This window comes from Erpetoichthys calabaricus, chromosome 17 (assembly GCF_900747795.2).
Source record: "Erpetoichthys calabaricus chromosome 17, fErpCal1.3, whole genome shotgun sequence".
NCBI lineage: Eukaryota > Metazoa > Chordata > Cladistia > Polypteriformes > Polypteridae > Erpetoichthys > Erpetoichthys calabaricus.
This window is the reverse complement of record NC_041410.2, coordinates 5,205,057-5,228,334: the sequence shown is the minus strand read 5'-3', so window position 1 is coordinate 5,228,334 and position 23,278 is coordinate 5,205,057. Positions and strand designations below refer to the sequence as shown.

Genomic DNA, 23,278 nt, shown 5'->3' with positions numbered 1-23,278 from the left:
GCATGTCTGGCCGAAGTCATTTTCATGATATTGGGATTTGTAGAACGGGTCAGTTATGACAAATGTTAGGGAATAATAGAAGTGAAGGGCAAACTTTATTTGGTACTTGTGTAGTAAACGGATGGCAGTGAAACCGCCCCCATGGAGCCCAACACTAGAATGGGTAGAGGGAAACCTTAAATTTCTCCGTTTTTTTTTTTTTTTTTTATCCCAATAAATATATTATGAATTCGTCAAAACAATTGTACATGTGTATTTCTATAATATTCAAATTTCTGTACATTTCTATATATTTTGTATCCCAATAAATGTTATGAATTTGTCAAAACAGTTCTGTTTTCGTTTGTCATGCCGTCCGTCCATCCGTTTAGCACACAAGTGCCCTTTATTTATTACAGTGAGTGACTGTTACAAATATCAGGCGAATGTGGCATTCTGGTAGTAAATTAAGGGGTAACCAGAATTTTAAAGTCCCAAACCTGGACATTTTGTAGGATGGGCTTTATGTGTGGGCACACATGCTAAGTGAAAAAACTATTTTCCCTTGGGGATTCAAATCAAATCTAAAAATCCTCACTTGTTTAATGGCTGCTTTACATCATCCTTATCATCATTAGAGGGGGATCAGGGCACATAAATAAAACCCAAAAACTTACAAATAAACACACAGAAGACCACGTGGTAAACAAATGAATGGCAGCGCCTGAGATGTCCTCACGATGTTGTTCAAACATAACACACGTTCTTAATGAAGCTTACCCCGTCAAGAGTTTTGATTGCGTTATTACTTGTATATTCCATTTTATGGGCTTTTGTGCCCCTTGGAGTTTCGTAAACATATTCTAAATAGATTGTGAGGATGCTTGTGTCAGCAGAGCAATGTTTTATTTCAATGGCAGCCTGTTAAATGTAAGTATATTTTTGTATTCTTCAGTTATTTATTGGGTTGCACAGCATGAAATCGGGATGTCTGGTCACCCATAAATTACAGCGTCACTAAAACAGTGAATCGTTATAAACTGCAGACAGTGGAGCAGTGAGGTAGGTTTAGTGTAAAATATTTATTTGCCTTGTGCACAGCGGCTTACACACCACAGGGGTACAACATTCATATCTATGTAACATTTTTGTTTTCTGTGCTTGAATTTTATATTTTTGCAGTTTGGAAAAGCGTTTTAATTTATTTAACAATTTTAAATTATTACATTTTTTTTTAAAGTTAATTCATTTGTTTTGAGTCAAGAGTTTCTACTTTTTAAAGCTAGCTTTCCAAACTGTGACACCAAAGAAAATGATAAAATCAGTTCAATAAAAGCATGACAGAATAGCGTCGTCATGGCTGTTTTAGTCCCGACAGGCAGTGTGAATTATGGACCTTATTATATATGTGTGCGTTTCTAAACTAGCTGGTGTGAGTCTCTGGGTATGCCAGCCTTGATGACTATACCTTCACGGGAGCGCACTACAGACAGCCTCTGACTCGCTATGATTATGTGTCGTGTCGACTGAAAATCATTGAAAAAGTTGTCTGTGTCACGGCGTACTGCCTACAAGCTGGAATTTACAGGACAATACAAAAACTTCACATTTTTAAATTAAGGTGAGGGGAAATGTTAATGAAATGGTGGATGTGAAAAAAATGTAGTGAGAATGTCGTCTTTGAATTCATGGGAGGCAGAAAGGGTGAGGGGATGCAAAACACAAGAAAAATATATTTAGGCCAGGGTTCATATCCTTATTTTATGTATTTTTTTTGTTCATTTTTGGGTCATTGTTTTATGTTAATGTTACATTTATTAATTATGTGCTTTGTTCTCTATGCCTGTGTTACGTTCCTGTGTTTTGTGGGTGGTCCCACCTACCGATCACCACCAGGAACAGCCCTCTACTCTATAAATCCGGTACGTTTTCCCAGAGTTCCTTCTAGTTCATTTCATTAGTGCTTGGAAGTGTTGAGTTACAGTGAACTTCTGTGCGACATACGCTTTGGATTTTTCTTTTGACTTTGCAATTGGATGGTGTATTTGCATTGGATTGCCTGATGGTTTAGACCAGGGGTAGGCAACATCGGTCCTGGAGTGCCACAGTATGTGCAGGTTTTTGTTCCAACCCAGTTCCTTAACGAGAACTCAATTATTGCTGATGAAGCACATATTGCTTAAGTGACATTTTAATGCTTCATTTTAGTGGTCTCGCTTGTTAAGGTTCTCCAACCTTAATTGCTTATTTCAATCTTAAACTGCTGCATTCAGTGTTTTAATTGCTGCTTATTAGCAATAAGATGTAAAACAGGGGTAGGCAATGTCGGTCCTGGTGAGCCGCAGTGGCTACAGGTTTTCATTCAACCCAATTGCTTAATTAGAAACCAATCACTGCCAATCTCAGACCTTATTTAATTTTATGGCTTGTTAGTCTGTGCAATGTAAGGCTTTTATATCGTAGATTTTTTTCCTTTCCAAGGATATCATCCAAATGATATGAAGCCTAAAACAGATCATTTTCAGTCTGTCACATTTTTCTATTAAGTGTTTTATTAAATCAAACCGTGCATGATGAACACACACAGATGGAATTGGAAAAAAGCTAGCTGGAGAACTGCTGGCTGCTTTGTCTTTTACATCTTATTGCTAATAAGGAGCAATTAAAACACTGAATGCAGCAGTTTAAGATTGAAATAAGCAATTAAGGTTGGAGAACCTTAACAAGCGAGACCACTAAAATGAAGCATTAAAATGTCACTTAAGCAATATGTGCTTCATCAGCAATAATTGAGTTCTCGTTAAGGAACTGGGTTGGAACAAAAACCTGCACATACTGTGGCACTCCAGGACCGACGTTGCCTACCCCTGGTTTAGACAACTCCTTCTTGGCTTTTTGTGTTCAATGGAGCTTCATGTTGTGTTAAGAGCATTTTTCATTAAGGATAAACCTTGTTTATTCTACAAAGATTCAACAAGGACCTTTTTGTGTCTATCCAGGGTTTTGGACGGGATTAACCCTGTCCCTTGAACCCTTGCAGTGAGCATTTTTGTAAGTACAGTTTGAGATTTATGTGCTTTGGGAATCTGAGTTCACAACAATAAATTATGAAAAACGGGAGAGCAGTAAAAACCAAAATGGTAATCAAAAATCGATGCCAAAAACCACAAAAAGACATTAAAAAAAAAAAAAAAAACACAAGGTTAAAATTCTGACACTGGGGCCTACTTTGAAAGGAAGCTAACTACAATTCTGCACAAGTTTGTTTTGATTTATCCTCCAAGGGATAACAGATGAAGCAAATTTTGTGTTTTTAATACGCCACTTCCTTTAACATCATGACGGCGACCAAATCAACCAAATGGTCCTTTCCATCTGAGGTGGGTTGGCGCCCTGCCTGGGCAGGGATTGGTTCCTGCCTTGTGCCCTGTGTTGGCTGGGACTGGCTCCAACAGACCCCCGTGACCCTGTGTTTGGATTCATTGGGTTGGAAAATGGATGGGTCCTTTCCATGAAGTGTTGTGTAAATAATGAAAATAAACCATGAATAAAACTTAACTTCCACAAATCAAGTCAAACTAAAACAAAAATCACAAAATTCTTGACATAAAAAAACCTGTTTGTTTCCAATACTACTACTGTGTTAGCTCTCCAAAATTCGTCTGACTTTCTAGTACTGCAACATAAAATTTGGTATTTGGTTTAAAAAGACTGACAAGAAGGACACATTATGGAAAAACTCTACTCTGAGACAGCTTTATTCTTAAGAAAAATGGGCTTTGCACCTCTAGTCCTCAATCTGACCAATAAGTTACAGTTTACTGAGAAATGCACAGACTGCAGTTAAGACTGGGTGTGCATCTGTCGTAAGGAGTAGAAATATTCCTCATAAATCATTAAAGGTTCAACAAACTGTAAGTTGATGTCCAATGATTTGTCTTGGTTTTGTGTTTTCAACAAAGTACACAGAGTCTGTTATGTTGTAAGTAAGAATTCCAGTGTTCACACAGCTGAAAGATCACGGCTCTTGTTTAGAAGAGGGTAAAGGCACTGATGCTGACGATAAAGACGGTGAAGTTGACAATGTTTCTGCTGCCGTTTCTTTTTTCACCAACTCCGGTTCATCTTCCCCAGCCTGTGGTGGATGAACCAACACTTTGTCAATGATCCCAAAATCCTGGGCCTCCATGGGGCTCATGTACCTGTCCCGTTCCATTGCAGCCTCTGAAAGATAGAAAGAAAGTCTTTACTCAACATCACCTTTTACTGAGTGCTGCTAAAAACAAAAGGAGTGACCCTGGGCAACCCTTTTAAAATGGAAGGAATGGGTCTTTATTTAATAAATACTTTACTTAAAATATTAAATTCCTTCACAAATATGCTGAAAGAGAGTCACAAGGTGTGATTTTAAAAAAAAAATACATTTTTAAATATTAATTAATAAACAACTTTTAGGCAACCTTTAGACCAGGGGTGCCCACACTTTTTCGGCTTGCGAGCTACTTTTAAAATGACCAGGTCGAAATGATCTACCTACATTAAAAATGATATATATATTGTGACCGATAGGGGCGCTGTGACCCCTTGAACCCTCAGACCACTCGTCAAACACCATGTAAAAGGTATATTTATTATAATAATAATGTGCACGAAGCACCACTACTCCACAATACTCTAATAATAAACCAATAATCACTACAATAATTCACAATAACAATAATCCTCCACTCCCAGCAGCTCAATCACCCTTCCTCCCAACTCGGCTCATTGCTGGGATTTCCCAGAGTCCTTTTAAAAGTCTTTAACACGGAAATGCTTCTGATCCCCCAGTCCATGTGATTCCTGCACTTCTGGGTCAGATCAAAACTCCTCTTTTCTTCAGCCCAGAAGTATATCATTTCTTCCGTTTCCGTGATTGTGAATTACTTCCAGGCTATATGGAAAGTATAAATCCCTGGGCCTCCCTGCGACGTCCTCCGGTGGCCCCCATGGTATCCAGCAAGGCTGTGACGAAAGACTCCCAAGTTCCATGACACCCTGCTGGAATTCAGGGCCCTTCCATATTGCAGGGATGGCTCCATCTGGCGGCTTGGGGGTGTTGGCCGGGATATATGGCCGGCAATCCCTCACAATATATAATTATACTAGGGGGCTCCGCCCCCTGCTCGCTTCGCTCGCCAACCCCTGGTGTTGGGAATGACAAAGAGCGTGATGTATGAATGAGATATAGAATATTGTGACGGTGTAGATGATGCAAATAGAAAGCAAACAATAAAGTGTGTGGCACAGTGTAAAGGTTTATTTGAAAATGTCTTTGTACACGCCGTTTAAGTGTAAAAGGTAATTTCAGCTCAGAACTTGTAAGGTCAATGAAGATGGTTATTGTTGTGATCAGAGTCAAGTTTGTCAGAGCTTAGAAAGAGTTGTGTCTCTCCCGGAAGTAATGGAATGACTTGGGTATTTATGTTTTGCACATTAATATTTTTTGGACATAATATAGTGCGTTGTGTTAAAAGGGGCATTTGGTCTAATGAGATTGCTGTTCCAAATCTCTCTGTAACTAAGTTGTCGCAGATAAAGGCTTGAGGAATTGTAATAATATGTGGCTGAAGTCCATCTGTATCCGTGAGTGTACCATCTCTCAGTTGTAATAAGCAATTGTTATGATCTGGTTCTGGACATCGTATCTTTTTTACTAACTGTATCTTTTGAAAGCAATGCCAATTGTCTGCGTATTTTAAGGTGCACTGAACAATAGCTGAGTGCATCCTTTCATCCAAATCGAATATTATTATTCATAAACGTTTATAGAAGTTTATGAATGGTGTTGAGTAAGTGACTTTATGCCATTGTACATTCATCAATAATTAACATTTTTTCAAGACGGATGTCACGTGCAGTGCCACCATTAATGTTCATAGTGGATACCGATTTGTAGGATCTAATGCAGTTGATAAAGATTTCACTTTCAGGTACATCGTTAGTTAGAATCTTCTGTAGATATTCAGTATATGAATGTAAAGAAGGCAGTCTAATTTGACCCTTTTGACAACAACGTGTAAATGTATAACTTGTATTGCCAGTTGTTTCTTCAGGGAAGTGAACTGAATGACAATGATTGCAAATGACATTCATTAATCCGAATGAATTTTCCTGGTGTATGTTTTGCTTGTGCCGTTTGAGAGGCGCGTTGTTGCATGTGTAGTATTTGGGACGTGTTGTTTTGGAGCTGTAATCGATTTGCCTGTGCTGTGTGAGAAGACTGTTGTAGCCTTCCTTGCCATTAACGTATGTCTGAGACGGGAGGTGTTTCGTTTTGAATCCGTAACTGTTGCGATGCAGCACTTTGATTGATAGATTGCGTCATGTGGATCTAGGATGTAGATTTGTGCATATTTGCGTTGTTGATTTGTTTCAGGGTGCACTGTTCCAATGCAATGCAGTATTTGTGCACATATGGGAAAGCAGTATGGGCCATTGCCTTTTGGTGGCCTGATATTTACTCCGGTAGATGCAAAAGCAAATGAACTATTGTAGGATCTAATGCAGTTCATAAAGTGTTTACTTTTAGGTACATCGTTAGTTAGAAGCTTTAGTTGAGCTTTGCGTTTTTGGAGTCGAGACATTTTTTCTTTTAGAAATATGGATAAGTAATAAGGAGTATTGCACTCACTGTTAATATGGAGCCTTTTCTGCGGTTGAACGGTTAATAGTGCCTTATTGTAATGAGATCCACCTATGCTGCATAGCCGTCTATTTTGTTGTTTCTTTCGTGTTCGTGTGTTTGTTCCTGTTATCCTTTCCTTTTCATTTTGTACCCGTGACCGTGTATTCATGACTTGTTTCTGTCTCAGCATGCGAAATATGGATAAGTAATAAGGAGGATCACAGTCACTGTTAATATGTTTCCTTTTCTGCAGTTGAACGGTTAATAGTGCTTTATTGTAAGGAGATCCACCTATGCTGCCTAGTGTGAAGGTGTTGACGTTCACTTTAGAATATGTGGCTTTGGGTGTCACTTCTTATGGATGTGTGTGTGTTTAGGTGAGGATTGTTGTTGCGCGAGCGTCTTCTTTCTTTTTGTGTTCCTGTGTCTTGTTGAATCCCCCTCTTTGTGTGTGTCCCGTCCCTTGCTTGTAGGGTCTGTGGGGTGGTTTTGTGTTCTTTTTTTTGTGTTCCATGGGCTTGTTGAATCCCCCTCTTGGTGTGTGTCCCGTCTGGTGCCTGTAGGGGTTGGTTGCCTTGCTGTTGTGCGCGAGCCTCTTTTTTTTTTTTTTTTTTTTTTTTGGGTCTAGTTTCGTGTGCAATGTGTTTCGTGCTTTGCCTGCGTTTGACTACTTTTTTATGTGCCTTTTCCTTTTTTCGGTGCTCGTTGCGCCTCATTTCTCCTTTTTTGTCTTTTTTCTGTGCTCACTCCTTTTTTCTGTGGTCTTGTCCGCCTTTCTCGGCCCCTCATCCGCCTCTCGCGGCCTCTTTTGTCCCCCTCTCGCGGCTCCTCATCCGCCTCTCGCGGACTCTTTTTGCGCCTGCGCAGTACGTCTTTTTGCAGCTACGGTCCATGGCCGGATGTGCCTGCGTCCATCATCCGGTTTAGCATTCTCGGTTAGTAATATGGATAATATAATATACTAGCCAACCCGTGGCATAGCATATGCCGCATACTTATTTATTAATGTATTAACACTTCCTGAAAGACACAGTTGTCCAAATGGGGTGGGTTTGAGGATACGACTGTGAGTGAATGAAAAGATGGAACTCTGGAGAGAGCAACATACAATTGTCCGTGACTGAAAACTGGTTTTGGCAGATACAGGCATATCTTTTTGAAAGTTTGTCCCTGCGCCTTATTAATTGTCATTGCAAAGGCCAATCTAACAGGAAATTGTCTGCGTGTAAAAGTAAAAGGCAAATTTCAATCTGATGGGGTCAGGGATATCCGGGGAATAAGGACAGTTTGTGAGGTAGCAGCTGCGATAGTCTTACACTCCAGTACATTGCGGTGAATGCTGTTTGTCGGGGATGGGAATTGCTGTATGCAGCGTGTAAAACAGTGTCAGCGTGTTTCTGTTCTGTGTTGAGTTTGTCATAGTGTTCCGGGAGGAGGGTTAGAGTTGGTGGGCGGGGCTCTGTCTTGCGTGCATGGACGCAGGAGAAGGGTTAGAGTTGGTGGGTGGGGCTCTGTCGTATGTATCCCATGACGCAGGAGGAAGATTAGTGTTGGCGAGCGGGGCTCTGTCTTGCGTGCGTGCGTATCCCATGGTCGGGCGACTTGGTGGATTATATATAGAAAAGCAGCCGGAACCGAAAAGAACAATGAAAAGTCAATGTGCATGTGGACTGTAGCAGAGTTGAAAGTGACTGAGGCGGTGTTTGGTGAGGTCTTGCGTGCTGGCACATAAGCAGGCAGCGTGCATGCCTCGAGAGCGAGGGTGGACGTGGAAGGAGGGTTAGATTTGGTGGGCGGGGCTCTGTCGTGTGTATCCCATGATGCAGGAAGAGGGTTAGAATTGGCGGGCGTGGCTCTGTCGTGCATATCCCATGGTCTCTGTCTTGCGTGCCATGGTCGGCTGCTTAATGAATTGTTGGTGGGCGGGGCTCTGTCTTGTGTCTTGCCTGCCATGGTCGGCTGCCTTAATGAATTGTAGATATATACACGGAGTATACTTTATACATAAAATAAATGTTGTTGTACCTTGCATAACTGAATAACCTTTATGGCACAGTAACAAATACATTTATGGTCACTACAGTATTTAATAATACTGGATTTAATAATCTTCATGTGGGAAAAGGCTGACGCGCATAAACAAGTAGAGCTGAATAATGCAGTCAAGAAGGTAGCACATTTCTTCATGTTTGGGTACTTTTCCTCTGTGAGTAAGTTCCAAAACTGTCCAAGAGCCCCAGACCTCAGCTGAATGTCATCCTGTAGTGTCAAAATCTCATCCTCCACTGTAGAGGAGCTTTAGGTGAAACAGTGCTGCAATTTTTGATGCGGGAGAATCATCCTCAACATCTTCCCTAAACGGATAGCACTTAAATGTAGCGATTGGCTCAAGTAAAGCTGAGTCTTGAAACCGTCTGTCAAAGTCTGACAGACAATTTTCAATCTGCTCTGTGTACCCTATGCTGTCAAGTTGCGCACACGCCTTCCATTCCGTCTCCAGCTCTGATGCGAGGTTTTGGATGCTCCCCAAATCAAGACGCTGCAGCTTTGAGGAACAGATGTTGCATTTTTCGTTTGAAAGCATTAACTGAGCTAATCATATTGACCGTGATTTTCTCTTTTCCTTGCAGCTGTAAATTAAGCTCATTCAACATGTTGGTCAGATTGGGAAAAAAAATGCCAAGTCTAGCGGCCATTGATCGTTATTAAGTTTCTTGTATTCTGCATGTTTAATGACAAGGAGAAACTCCTTTTTCTCTGGCCAGGGGTCTTGAAATCTTAGCAGGAGTTTCTCCCTAGCCATCTGTCTCAACGAAGGCCTCTTTTATCATCTCTCCATCTTGGAAGGAGTTCTTATGCTTAATGATCGAGTGACTCACGCGGAACGATGCTTCGGTGTGTCTGCCTTTGCTTTTGAATTCAGCCGAGTGAAAAATGACGGCTGTCCGATTAACTGCGATTTTAGTTCCCTCTCATTTGTGTTTCTCAAATGGAAGGAAGTCAGTTACGTAGTTTTTATGAGCAGTTCGAAAGTGCCTTTCCACATTTTCCTTCTTTGGAATAGCAATGATAGATTGACAGATCAGACAAACGCACTTTGATTGTGACATTGTGAGAAAAAAAATCCTCTTCCAATTCCACATCCAGCCCATACCCTCCCCAAACAAACATTTTTTTTTTTAATCCCTTCTTTAGTCGATATAAATTGGAAGGCTAACTAGATCACAGCCGGAGTTTTGCAGTAGCTCACGCGTTTGATGGTACGTGCGGGATGACTAGTGTGTTAGAAGAAAAGAGATCTCAGACTGGCCGCCCTGTATGTCAATCAAGTGGCAAATGCCATAGGGAGGATATATGATAAGAGTAAAGTTTTAAAATTTTTTTTTTTGAATGCAATGCAATCTGTCTGCACTACCTTTCCGATCTGCTCCAAACAGCATGGTTCAGTGTATAAAGAACCAGACTCCAAATTACAGTTTCTGTTTCCATTTCTGACTCACGATGTGACCCTGAGCAAGTCACTTGTGCTCAAATTCCCAGCGTTTACAGGTGAATGAAGACCCGGTGGAAGAAACTGGCACACATGGACAGCGGCATCTTCTTAATGAAATGCAAAAAGGAAAATCTTATCCCGGAAGGTATCATGATAAGGAATCCAACCATAAACACTTGTACATTTAAGATGTCTCACTTAAAGATATACCAATGTTGTTACTTGTCCTGGTGTGTATATAAACACAGGGAACTCCAGTTTCTGTATTACATGTTGCCTGAAGAAGGGGCCCGAGTTGCCTCAAAAGCTTGCATATTGTAATCTTTTTAGTTGGCCAATAAAAGGGGGCATTTTGCTTAACTTCTCACTACATCCTTAATGGCTAACACGATATAACACCCTAGTACTACAGGTGAACTTCTGAAAAACCAAGCGACTTGTTCTGAGTGACGGTGTGTCATAGGTGGCAGTCAGCACTTGGCTACACTACCCACAAATCTGCTACACGAACACTCTTCCTTTTTTATTTTAATTTATTTCATTTAAACTAAAAAAATAATGTATTTTCTTTGAAAAATCATGTGGGGTATACTGAGGGAAAGTAGACCAGTGGGGCTACCTCACAGCTCCAAAATTCTGACTCAAATTCTGGCTTAGGCAAAAAATGTGTACATTCTGTACATTCATCTCATATCCCTATGGTTCCTCTGCACACAACATGCATGTCGGATTAAATAAGAGACTCTAAATTTCCCAAGTATGAGTTAGTAAGGGTGTGTGCAAGTTAGCCCCTTGTCTGGAGTTTGTTCCTCTCTTATAAACAGTCCTGCTGTGACAGGCACCAGTTGCCTGTAATCCTGAATTCTTAACAATGGCTGGAGGGGTGGGTGAAGAGCTATGCTGATCACCTCATATTTGCCTTTACATTAAACAAAATGGGTAGGTTCTTAAAATGTTCATGTAAGAGGTAGCTTTACACTGAGGAAGTTGCTCAATCTAAGTCGAAACAATTGTTACTTAATTTTATATCATTTCAATGCAGGCCTTCATTTACAAGTTTACAGTATGACCAATCACCAGAGTTTTGTTTTGCTAGCCAACCGACGGCACTTGTTTAACTCACCTATGACCTCAAGTGGCTGACGTGTGTGCTTGGCATATAAGCCATTAATCTGTCTCTTGAGTTTCAGGATCTCCTCAGCCTGAATGGCAATGTCTGTTGCCTGACCCTAAAACAAAACACACAAAATGATAAAACTACAAGTATGACACAGTAACCTAAAGTAAAGAACTGACAGTACTGCTAGCACCGAGACCTAAAAAAGAAAGATAAATTGCCTTATTTCACACAGCACTTTGCATTGTAACTCATAGTATCTCATATGCAGGCAGCAGAAAAGCCAAAGTTCAGAACATTAAAACATAAGTGACACATAGACTAAAGGATAAACACAGATCTAGGAATTTAAGGTCACAGACAATAAAGGACATGAATGACCAGCATGATTTTTTTTTTGCTGGTCCTTAACTATAATGTCTGGTACAAGTCTGTTTTGCATATGATCAGATCTTTGGGTTCCAGTAAAGGCTCTATTAGCAGAGCCTGATGTCTTCAAGGCTAATAGGTGTGTACCATTTTTGTATGTCTCTACATGGTTTCTTCTTGAGCTTATTGGTAGTTTCATTAGTGCTGAAGAAATGGCCAAAGAACTTTTCCAGACATGCTGAAAAATGTATTTCTAGATCTTCACCTCATTCTTCAGTCACATGAGAGGAGTTCTTTGAAAACAAATTATTATTATTACTATTAGCAACATCTCTGTTGCGCTGTCTCTCAAAGCTGGGTGTTTTTTTGAACCCTTACAGTAGGTTCGGTATCTGCATCCTGTCCTCTTATCCACTTGTGAGCTCAATGCACACCAATTAGAAACAAGCGCACTTGCCTGCCATAATGACCTCAGCTCATGGGTGCCTTTTACTTCCTACAGCTAAACAGAAGTAAAACCAAGAATGCTTTTTGTGGGATCTTCACTTAATTCTTGACCAAATTATGGCTTCTGCAAATGTGTCTCATCGTTTGCTGTGACAGGTTTTGTACTCCTCCTTACCAGCTTTCCAATGATTGCTCCAGTCAAAGCCTCTTTTCTATCACCTACAATAAATGTCCAAAATGAAATTGTAATGCTCCTCCTATGTCAAAGACTCTCTTATGATTTTGTTCCCTCTTTCTTGGTTTACATAAATTCTGTCCTCAAACAGAATTCAAGCATTAACAGATTACAATAAATTTTGAAGGCTACTACCACATACCAACTTTTGACCAAAAATAATTAACACATCAACCCTTAACTGGATCCACTACACTGAATTCCCAGTCAGTACTGATATATCTGTAATACTTCCTTTGTTAAATTTCAGGCCTGTGATTTTAAATATTCAGTGTTTTACTTGCTCCTGTTCAACCTGCCTAATGTCACATATGATTTCATTGCAGCTTTTTCACTATTCCAAAACCAAGTGGGAGGAAGAGGGGCCAAGACAAAATGGGTAATGAATGGGATTCGATTGTTTGTGCAGACATCGGTGGGCAAGTGGACCAATTACCAGCCTTTGTCAGACAGGGGCAAACTCCCAAAATGGAAGGTCCCAAGAAACTGCAGAGTTAGTCTTATAGTCCTTGTGTGCCATTTGACTGCCTGTTTGTGTGCTTATTTTGGTAATAAAACACTTTTCTTTATACAGTGGTGTGAAAAACTATTTGCCCCCTTCCTGATTTCTTATTCTTTTGCATGTTTGTCACACAAAATGTTTCTGATCATCAAACACATTTAACCATTAGTCAAATATAACACAAGTAAACACAAAATGCAGTTTGTAAATGGTGGTTTTTATTATTTAGGGAGAAAAAAAAATCCAAACCTACATGGCCCTGTGTGAAAAAGTAATTGCCCCCTGAACCTAATAACTGGTTGGGCCACCCTTAACTGCAATCAAGCGTTTGCGATAACTTGCAATGAGTCTTTTACAGCGCTCTGGAGGAATTTTGGCCCACTCATCTTTGCAAAATTGTTGTAATTCAGCTTTATTTGAGGGTTTTCTAGCATGAACCGCCTTTTTAAGGTCATGCCATAGCATCTCAATTGGATTCAGGTCAGGACTTTGACTAGGCCACTCCAAAGTCTTCAGTTTGTTTTTCTTCAGACATTCAGAGGTGGATTTGCTGGTGTGTTTTGGGTCATTGTCCTGTTGCAGCACCCAAGATCGCTTCAGCTTGAGTTGACGAACAGATGGCCGGACATTCTCCTTCAGGATTTTTTGGTAGACAGTAGAATTCATGGTTCCATCTATCACAGCAAGCCTTCCAGGTCCTGAAACAGCAAAACAACCCCAGACCATCACACTACCACCACCATATTTTACTGTTGGTATGATGTTCTTTTTCTGAAATGCTGTGTTCCTTTTACGCCAGATGTAACGGGACATTTGCCTTCCAAAAAGTTCAACTTTTGTCTCATCAGTCCACAAGGTATTTTCCCAAAAGTCTTGGCAATCATTGAGATGTTGCTTAGCAAAATTGAGACGAGCCCTAATGTTCTTTTTGCTTAACAGTGGTTTGCGTCTTGGAAATCTGCCATGCAGGCCGTTTTTGCCCAGTCTCTTTCTTATGGTGGAGTCGTGAACACTGACCTTAATTGAGGCAAGTGAGGCCTGCAGTTCTTTAGACGTTGTCCTGGGGTCTTTTGTGACCTCTCGGATGAGTCGTCTCTGCGCTCTTGGGGTAATTTTGGTCGGCCGGCCACTCCTGGGAAGGTTCACCACTGTTCCATGTTTTTGCCATTTGTGGATAATGGCTCTCACTGTGGTTCGCTGGAGTCCCAAAGCTTTAGAAATGGCTTTATAACCTTTACCAGACTGATAGATCTCAATTACTTCTGTTCTCATTTGTTCCTGAATTTCTTTGGATCTTGGCATGATGTCTAGCTTTTGAGGTGCTTTTGGTCTACTTCTCTGTGTCAGGCAGCTCCTATTTAAGTGATTTCTTGATTGAAACAGGTGTGGCAGTAATCAGGCCTGGGGGTGGCTACGGAAATTGAACTCAGGTGTGATACACCACAGTTAGGTTATTTTTTAACAAGGGGGCAATTACTTTTTCACACAGGGCCATGTAGGTTTGGATTTTTTTTCTCCCTAAATAATAAACACCATCATTGAAAAACTGCATTTTGTGTTTACTTGTGTTATATTTGACTAATGGTTAAATGTGTTTGATGATCAGAAACATTTTGTGTGACAAACATGCAAAAGAATAAGAAATCAGGAAGGGGGCAAATAGTTTTTCACACCACTGTATTTTCGTCTCTTTTTGGCACCAGCATTTGTTCAGGGTGACTGCAAGATTTACATACCTTGCTCTCACAAGATTAAAATGCAATATTGAAATGGCATATCCATGGGGAAAATAAAAAATAAAATCTGTAATAGAAGTAGATATAGCGCTGCTGCCTCGCAGTTAGGAGACCCGGGTGTGCTTCCCAGGTCCTCCCTGCGTGGAGTTTGCATGTTCTCTCCATGTTTGCGTGGGTTTCCTCCGGGTGCTCCGGTTTCCTCCCACAGTCCAAAGAAATGCAGGTTAGGTGTATTGGCAATTCTAAATTGTCCCAAGTGTGTGCTTGGGGTGTGTGTGTGTGTGTGCGCACACCCTGCGGTGGGCTGGTGCCCTGCCCAGGGTTTGTTTCCTGCCTTGCGCCCTGTGTTGGCTGGGATTGGTTCCAGCAGACACCCCGTGACCCTGTAGTTAGGATATAGTGGGTTGGATAATGGATGGATGGATATATAATACGCTACCATGGCTGTTTGTTTGTCTGTCCAGGATTTTAAAATCACCTGTAGTTCGCAAATCGTTTGACCTGAAATTTGGTACACGTATACTACGTGATGTCTACTATCTGCTATTGGGGTTTATGATTGACTCCTGACTCCCAAAGTTATTCCTCTTTGTATTTTATTGTAGAATCAACTCTCAGCAGCGGACAGCAGGTAAGCCAACAGGTGCATGCGTACAGGCGTCGTTTTCATCCCTACCACCTTCGCTGTCACTTCCCCTACCTCTTCATATCTTAAATCATTCTTGAGGCAGATTGAAGACTTATGTGCCAGCTTAAGTGTAAAATTAAAGAAAACGTACTAAGTAATTGCAACACAAAAACCGACTTAATCAGTTGTAACGTGAAAAGATGCCGACAAAAGAAGAGAAGAAGCAGGTCACTAGGGTGGAGAAAATAAGAGCTGCTCAGGAAACAGCAAGTGCATCAACCTCTGAGCAAACGAATGCTAAACATACAGAGAAAGAGGATGAAAACTAGGAATGCTCAAGTCAAGCGTTTTCACTGCACGTTACCCTGCAGTGTGCAGTTACTGGTTAAGTATGTTCAAGAATGCTGCATCAAGTAGACAGCAGTGCACTGGAAACAGAAATGAATTGACAGAAGAGAAATTGTGGTGCTGCAAATCACAGAATTTAAATATACTGTAGATTTTTGTTTTTACAATGATTACAGGCTAGGAATTTGTTGAGTTGTTCAGAATCTTGCGTATGCTAATTCAAATTGTGAAGAGTGCCATACAAAAAGTAGAATGTCATTCTTGCCTTATACAATGATGGAAACTGACATTCACTTGCATGATGGTATCTATCAGTAATGTCAGAATGGCATCAGACATAAAATTTTCAAACCTGCTTAATCCAGTTTAGAATTTCACGGTTTGGGGCAGAACATGACAGCGCTGGACTCAAGGCAGGGACCAGCTCTGTACAGAACACCAGGCCATTGCAGCTCTCTCACACACACACACACAAACATTCACATCAGGCCAGTTAATAATAATCATACATTTTATTTATTTAGCCTCTTTCCCATGCTCAAGGTGGAAATCACTAATTAACTTCACTTGCATGTCTTGTGGGAAGTGGGAGGAAAACCATGCAAACATGGGGGGAAGGAGCAAACGCTACATAAAGAGGCCAGTGTGTGATTAGACCATTGGCCAACAGATTTGAATACCACATTGCAGCTGTGAAATCCATGTCAGATATCAATACTATTTTAAACTTTGCCAGAAAACATACATTTACAGCATAAATGTCAATAAAAGTAGAAACATACCCGTGCACCACCAGAAGGCTGGTGTATCATGATCCTGGCGTTTGGAAGTGAATGCCTCATGCTCGCAGAGCCTGCGGCCAGCAACAGGGACCCCATGCTGGCAGCCTGACCGACACACCATGTTGAAATTGGGTTCAGAATATACTGCATGGTGTCATAGATAGCTAACCCTGCGGTCACCACACCCCCTGGTGGCAAAAAGACTACAATTACAAACAGCAAACTAAGGAGAAAAACAGGAAAGATCTATCTGTACAGTAAGGTAACAACATGCATACTCAAAATCAGCACCCATTAAAACAAATACATACTTAAAGAGAAAGCACTGTAGCAGAAGAAGAGTATTTTATGCAAGTTATATAAAGTGATGAGACAGTAAGCTTATACAACTAATTAGTTTTTGATTTTCTCTTCTTATCATAGACTAACAGTATATAATAAACTTACCAGGACTATTGATGTACATGTGAATGGGTTTTTTGTTACTCTCTGACTGAAGAAACAGGAGCTGAGCAATTACCAAGCTGGCAACGGAGTCATCAATCTGAACGACAGACAAAGTCAGTTATTGCCAGGAAGCATAGCTAGTCGTATAATAGTCTTTATACTGACAAGGACTCCAATTTCACATAAAGACAATACGGATAATATATATTTCTTACAACGAGACAAAAGCATTAATGTTGCATTGGTTATTACACAACTACAAGACAGATCTACTGGGTTTTCTTTATGTATATAAATGTTGTAGATTGATATATAAAACAAGCAGTGATGTGGTCTGTTTTTTAAAATCAAAATAGTAACACATTGTCACCGAGTTATTAATTCCAAACACTCCACCAATTTCTGTTGTTTGTTAATAATTCCTAAATACTTACAGGACCCATCACACATATGATTCTTTCTCGAAGGAGTCTGGAGTATATATCATATGCTCGTTCTCCCCTGCCCTGCAAAATAAACAGATAAGGGTGCAGCTTTACTGATGTCTTCCTTTAAATATGTTAAACAGTTTAAACTAGACATAAACCAAAGCAGGACAGTGGCATGGTGGACCGGCTTTATTACTCCAGAGGTCTGGACTTCACTCCCACTTCCAGTCCAGTGTGTCTGCGGAGCATGTGCATTCTCTCCAGTTAAACCATCTTTCTCCCATGTATATAAAAAGGTGCACTTTAGGTTAAAAAGAGAACAGAAATCATAGAGTGGATGGACCCATGAAAACAAAACATCTGCTAACTTACCGTCTGCTCAACAACAATAGGAATGAGGGGGATCATGGAATGTGGACTTCGATGGAAATGCCGACAGCCCTGAAGCAGTGCACCACATTTCAACAGCCTCTGAAACAGAAATGTTCATTCAGTTTAAAGTTCTATACTGTAGTCAAAGAAGGAAATCTGGAGTTCTCGTATATCAAAGATTTGCTAATGTAATTAGAACAAACTGGACGAGAGCAGGCCATTCAGCCCAACAAAGCTTGCCAGTCCTATCCACTAATTTCTTCCAAAAAACATCAAGTTTTGAAAGTCCCTAAAGTCTGACTGTATACCACACTACTTGATAGTTTACTCCAAGTGTCTATCATTCTTTGTGTGAAGAAAAACTTCCTAATGTTTCCAACCGTGTCCCTGCGTTCTCGATGAACTGATTTTAAAGTCACTGTCTCGATCCACGGGACTAATTCCCTTCATCATTTTAAACACTTCAGTCATGTCTCCTCTTAATCTTATTTTGCTTAAACTGTAAAGGCTCAGCTCTTTTAATCTTTCCTCATAATTCACCCCCTGAATCAGCCTCGTCGCTCTTCTCCGGACCTTTTTCTAGTGCTGTTTTGTCCTTTTTGTAGCCTGAAGACCAAAACTGCACCCAGAACTTCAGATGAGGCTTCACCAGTGTGTTATAAAACTTGGGCAGAACCGCCTGTGACGTGGACTCCACACATCAAGGCGCTATATAACCTGACATTCTGTTAGCCTTCTTAATGGCTTCTGAACACTGTCGGGAAGTTGATACCTGAGAGTCCACTATGACTCCTAAATCCAATGCAATGTAGGAATACAAAAATTATTCTAACTAAAAACAATGTTTGCCTGGATAGCCTTCATAGAATCTTTTAACAAGTAGTGACAGGGCGAGGCATTGGGACACTTCACTTATTGTCCAAGTAAACAGGTTCAGGTTTAAGTTTACTAACTCTAAATTGAAGATTTTATTACAATCCTAAATACTTGGCATTTACATTTCAATTTTGAAAAAAAGAGGACACACATTAATGACATGGAATTCTCTCAATTATTATAATTTCATATGTACACATCACAAGCTATGTATGTGGGCAAAACACCTGGGGGGAACTTAATATTCATCACAGGTTTGTGTGTGTGTATATATATATATATATATATATATATATATATATATATACAGTGGTGTGAAAAACTATTTGCCCCCTTCCTGATTTCTTATTCTTTTGCATGTTTGTCACACAAAATGTTTCTGATCATCAAACACATTTAACCATTAGTCAAATATAACACAAGTAAACACAAAATGCAGTTTGTAAATGATGGTTTTTATTATTTAGGGAGAAAAAAAATCCAAACCTACATGGCCCTGTGTGAAAAAGTAATTGCCCCCTTGTTAAAAAAATAACCTAACTGTGGTGTATCACACCTGAGTTCAATTTCCGTAGCCACCCCCAGGCCTGATTACTGCCACACCTGTTTCAATCAAGAAATCACTTAAATAGGATCTGCCTGACACAGAGAAGTAGACCAAAAGCACCTCAAAAGCTAGACATCATGCCAAGATCCAAAGAAATTCAGGAACAAATGAGAACAGAAGTAATTGAGATCTATCAGTCTGGTAAAGGTTATAAAGCCATTTCTAAAGCTTTGGGACTCCAGCGAACCACAGTGAGAGCCATTATCCACAAATGGCAAAAACATGGAACAGTGGTGAACCTTCCCAGGAGTGGCCGGCCGACCAAAATTACCCCAAGAGCGCAGAGACGACTCATCCGAGAGGTCACAAAAGACCCCAGGACAACGTCTAAAGAACTGCAGGCCTCACTTGCCTCAATTAAGGTCAGTGTTCACGACTCCACCATAAGAAAGAGACTGGGCAAAAACGGCCTGCATGGCAGATTTCCAAGACGCAAACCACCGTTAAGCAAAAAGAACATTAGGGCTCGTCTCAATTTTGCTAAGAAACATCTCAATGATTGCCAAGACTTTTGGGAAAATACCTTGTGGACTGATGAGACAAAAGTTGAACTTTTTGGAAGGCAAATGTCCCGTTACATCTGGCGTAAAAGGAACACAGCATTTCAGAAAAAGAACATCATACCAACAGTAAAATATGGTGGTGGTAGTGTGATGGTCTGGGGTTGTTTTGCTGCTTCAGGACCTGGAAGGCTTGCTGTGATAGATGGAACCATGAATTCTACTATCTACCAAAAAATCCTGAAGGAGAATGTCCGGCCATCTGTTCGTCAACTCAAGCTGAAGCGATCTTGGGTGCTGCAACAGGACAATGACCCAAAACACACCAGCAAATCCACCTCTGAATGGCTGAAGAAAAACAAAATGAAGACTTTGGAGTGGCCTAGTCAAAGTCCTGACCTGAATCCAATTGAGATGCTATGGCATGACCTTAAAAAGGCGGTTCATGCTAGAAAACCCTCAAATAAAGCTGAATTACAACTATTTTGCAAAGATGAGTAGGCCAAAATTCCTCCAGAGCGCTGTAAAAGACTCATTGCAAGTTATCGCAAACGCTTGATTGCAGTTATTGCTGCTAAGGGTGGCCCAACCAGTCATTAGGTTCAGGGGGCAATTACTTTTTCACACAGGGCCATGTAGGTTTGGATTTTTTTTTCTCCCTAAATAATAAAAACCACCATTTACAAACTGCATTTTGTGTTTACTTGTCTTATATTTGACTAATGGTTAAATGTGTTTGATGATCAGAAACATTTTGTGTGACAAACATGCAAAAGAATAAGAAATCAGGAAGGGGGCAAATAGTTTTTCACACCACTGTATATATATATATATATATATATATATATAATAAAGTAAATAAAATGTGAAAAAGTATATACACCCCATGAAATGTTTTTTTTTTTTTTTTTCATATTTGGAGATAGTTTGATCTTCATTTAAAATGTATCCATAGATAAAAGTGACAAGATATAACAAATATCATGCCACGTTTACATTGTGTAGTCTATTGTTTAATTAAAATATAAATAAAGCTAATTTTTCATGTGTAAAACGAAAGCACGCTCCTGCATTTATCACTACCTGAAATTAAAATTAAAATAAGGTGCACCACAACAAGTGCAAATAATTAGAACATCATTAGAAAGGATCCTGGAGGAACCATTCATATTTAAACTTGAGACATTTATTTTGGGGGTGGTGCAGTGGTAGGGCTGTGCCTCGCAGTAGGGAGACCAGGAGGGTTCGTGTCCCGGATCCTCCCTGTGTGGAGTTTGCATGTTCTCTCCCCATGACTGCATGGAATTCCTCCCACAATCCAAACACATGCAGCTTAGGTGAACTGTCAATCCTAAACTGGCCCTAGTGTTTGCTTAGTATGTGTGTGTGTATGCCCTGCGATGGGCTAGCACCCTGTCCAGGCTTTGTTCCCTGCCTTGCATCCTACGCTAGCTGGGATAGGCACCAGCAGATCTCTGTGAGTCTGTTAGAACAAAGGCAGGTTGGAAAATGACTGACTGACATTTAGTTTGGTTTGCTGTTTGTTGTTGACGCTTAAGATATGGAGTACAGCGGAATAAGCTGTGCCCGAGTTTGCAGGTGTTGGCACGTAGGCCGCTGATGTGCTGGGCACTTTTCACTGCCGCTATATAGTCTTTCAGTCTGAGACCATGCAATTATCATGACGTACTGTAAATACAGCTGGTTAGACGGCTATTGATGGTAGCGGTTCACTAGATTCAAATTGACAGCTGGTGGTTTCATGGGCTATTTTTTAATTTTAGCCATCAGTATGGTACAGAGCCACTAGTCAGTATATTGTATTGCCTTCACCCGCTAATCCCACCTTTATCCTCGGCGGCTGGCATTAACACATTAATCAGCTTTTACACACATATACACTTTTCGTGCATGATTTGTACTGGATCTTGCCCTTGTGAACAGGACTGAACTGTATGCAACGCGTCTGTGTGCACTTCTTTCTATATTGCTGCTACACCACGTGAATTTACACTTCAAGATAAATAAAGTACACCTCTACATGCGTTACGTGCTCTAGCATTAAAAAGCTGTGCTAAGTGTCAAAATAGAAACAGAAAACAGCTCTCCTGTATTTTGTGTGAGGTATTAATATCTAATCCCGCATCCACAACACTAATGTTACCGGTTCGAATCCTCCACGATTGACAGTGAGCTCCAAAGTTTAACGTTCATTCAAAGCCGTCTTACTGTGACATGTGAGGAGCTTGTCAAAAAAAAAAACAAGATATACATACACTTGATGTAATCTGCTGTAAATAATACGATGCAATGTGGGTTTTTTTTTTCTGCCTTTAACTTAAAAACTACATTCTAATAGCACCGCAGCAACTCACCGAAGCTAACATGTCAGTCGGTTTGCCTTTTCTCCTCCTCGCGACCGCGACCTTACCCGGAAATGAAGAACGGCGAACACGCCACCGTCACGTGATGAGTATCGCGGCGCATGCGTACACGCACAACAGGAGCCGCTTTCTTTCTGCAGCCTCTCTTTTTCATTTATTTTAGCGGTTGTAATCAAATCACATTTGGAGTCGGTGTTTTTGGGGGGATGAAATTGGGGAGCTTATAGGATATTTGTGGTCTCATTGTACCATGGATTAATCAAATCAGTTAAAGATTATAGGTGTGCCGAATATGCGTCTGCTTCAGAAAAGTTAGGTGATAGACAAGCCCAAGCAAGAAGAGTAGAAGTTGCAATGAATTATTGGGATAATCTTTATGGTTGTCAGCATAATCACTCAACTAAAATTGTATTAAGGGATTACTGGGAACATCAAGAACAGAAGGTTTACAGTTTTTAATGGATGGGAAATGAGCAGGCAGAGCCCACGAATGTAAGCGGAATATCCTGTCATTCTGCCTTGGTTATCTATGTTACCCATTTGACTCCTAAAGAAAAGCTATTGGAATGTACACAGGGGATTGGTGATGAGGGGGCTCTAATATTAAACTAATGAGGTTTAAGCTCCAGGGCCCCTAACCCTGGAGGGGCCTCAGAAGTGACTTAATTCCACATTTCTTTCAAACTTTGAGTGTCTACTGTATGAGAACATTTTTTTAATAAAATAGTATAATTCAGTACAGCAATTTTAATCAAAACCTAAGATGTAGTGGTTGTATTTTTTAAGAATTTGTGGGGATAATAATAATAATACATTTTTTTTATATAGTACCTCTCCCATGGGCAACATAATCTGTCATGGAACAACCCCATTGAAGAAGGTAATAGGCCTTGTTGCTAGTTGCCTAGGGGTCCCCATAACAGTTCAAGCTTCAGGGCCCCAAAAATGGTCCGCCAATGATTGGTGAAGAGGTAATTGTAAATAAACACATGAGTCAACAATATTATGGTATGCTTCATGTTTTTACAGATGGATCTAAAGATCCAATTTCACAACATGAAGATATAGTTCAGAATTTCAAACTTTTAGAAAAAGTCTAACAGATAAGTTGTCAGTCATAAGTGCCCAGGAGGACGGACAGACATCCCGGCCAGGATGGAGAAGGATTTCTTGCCTGGCTAGGAATCCATAATGAAAGGATGGCTAGATTGTGGACACTACCCGGCCGGGATGCCTTATATTTCTCATCCTGGCTGGGATGTTGGAAGCCGAGAGCAGTTCATCCCCCAAATTAATAGGTGGCAGTGTTCCTAACAAGCAGCCTGCTTGGGCAAAATAAACAATAAAAGTAATTCAGCTGT

The 23,278-nt window shown here is 40.4% G+C and overlaps 1 protein-coding gene across 1 annotated transcript; it reads right to left on the bottom strand.

The window, feature by feature from the left end:
* Nucleotides 1-3,725: 3,725 nt before the first annotated feature.
* Nucleotides 3,726-21,967, bottom strand: clpp (caseinolytic mitochondrial matrix peptidase proteolytic subunit). The gene is made up of 7 exons (XM_028822613.2): nt 21,909-21,967; nt 17,551-17,649; nt 17,185-17,256; nt 16,751-16,847; nt 16,304-16,491; nt 11,263-11,368; nt 3,726-4,203 (listed from the first exon to the last, which is right to left on the bottom strand). Exons 1-7 carry the CDS (start codon nt 21,918-21,920, stop codon nt 3,998-4,000), a joined length of 780 nt encoding a protein of 259 aa, XP_028678446.1. The 5' UTR covers nt 21,921-21,967; the 3' UTR covers nt 3,726-3,997.
* Nucleotides 21,968-23,278: the final 1,311 nt, after the last annotated feature.

Coding starts and splice junctions, on each gene's coding strand:
- clpp (XM_028822613.2), bottom strand. Junction 16,848..17,184: donor TCATATGTGTGATGGGTCCT/GTAAGTATTTAG, acceptor TCTGTCGTTCAG/ATTGATGACTCCGTTGCCAG. Junction 11,369..16,303: donor AGCCTTCTGGTGGTGCACGG/GTATGTTTCTAC, acceptor GTTTTGTTTTAG/GGTCAGGCAACAGACATTGC.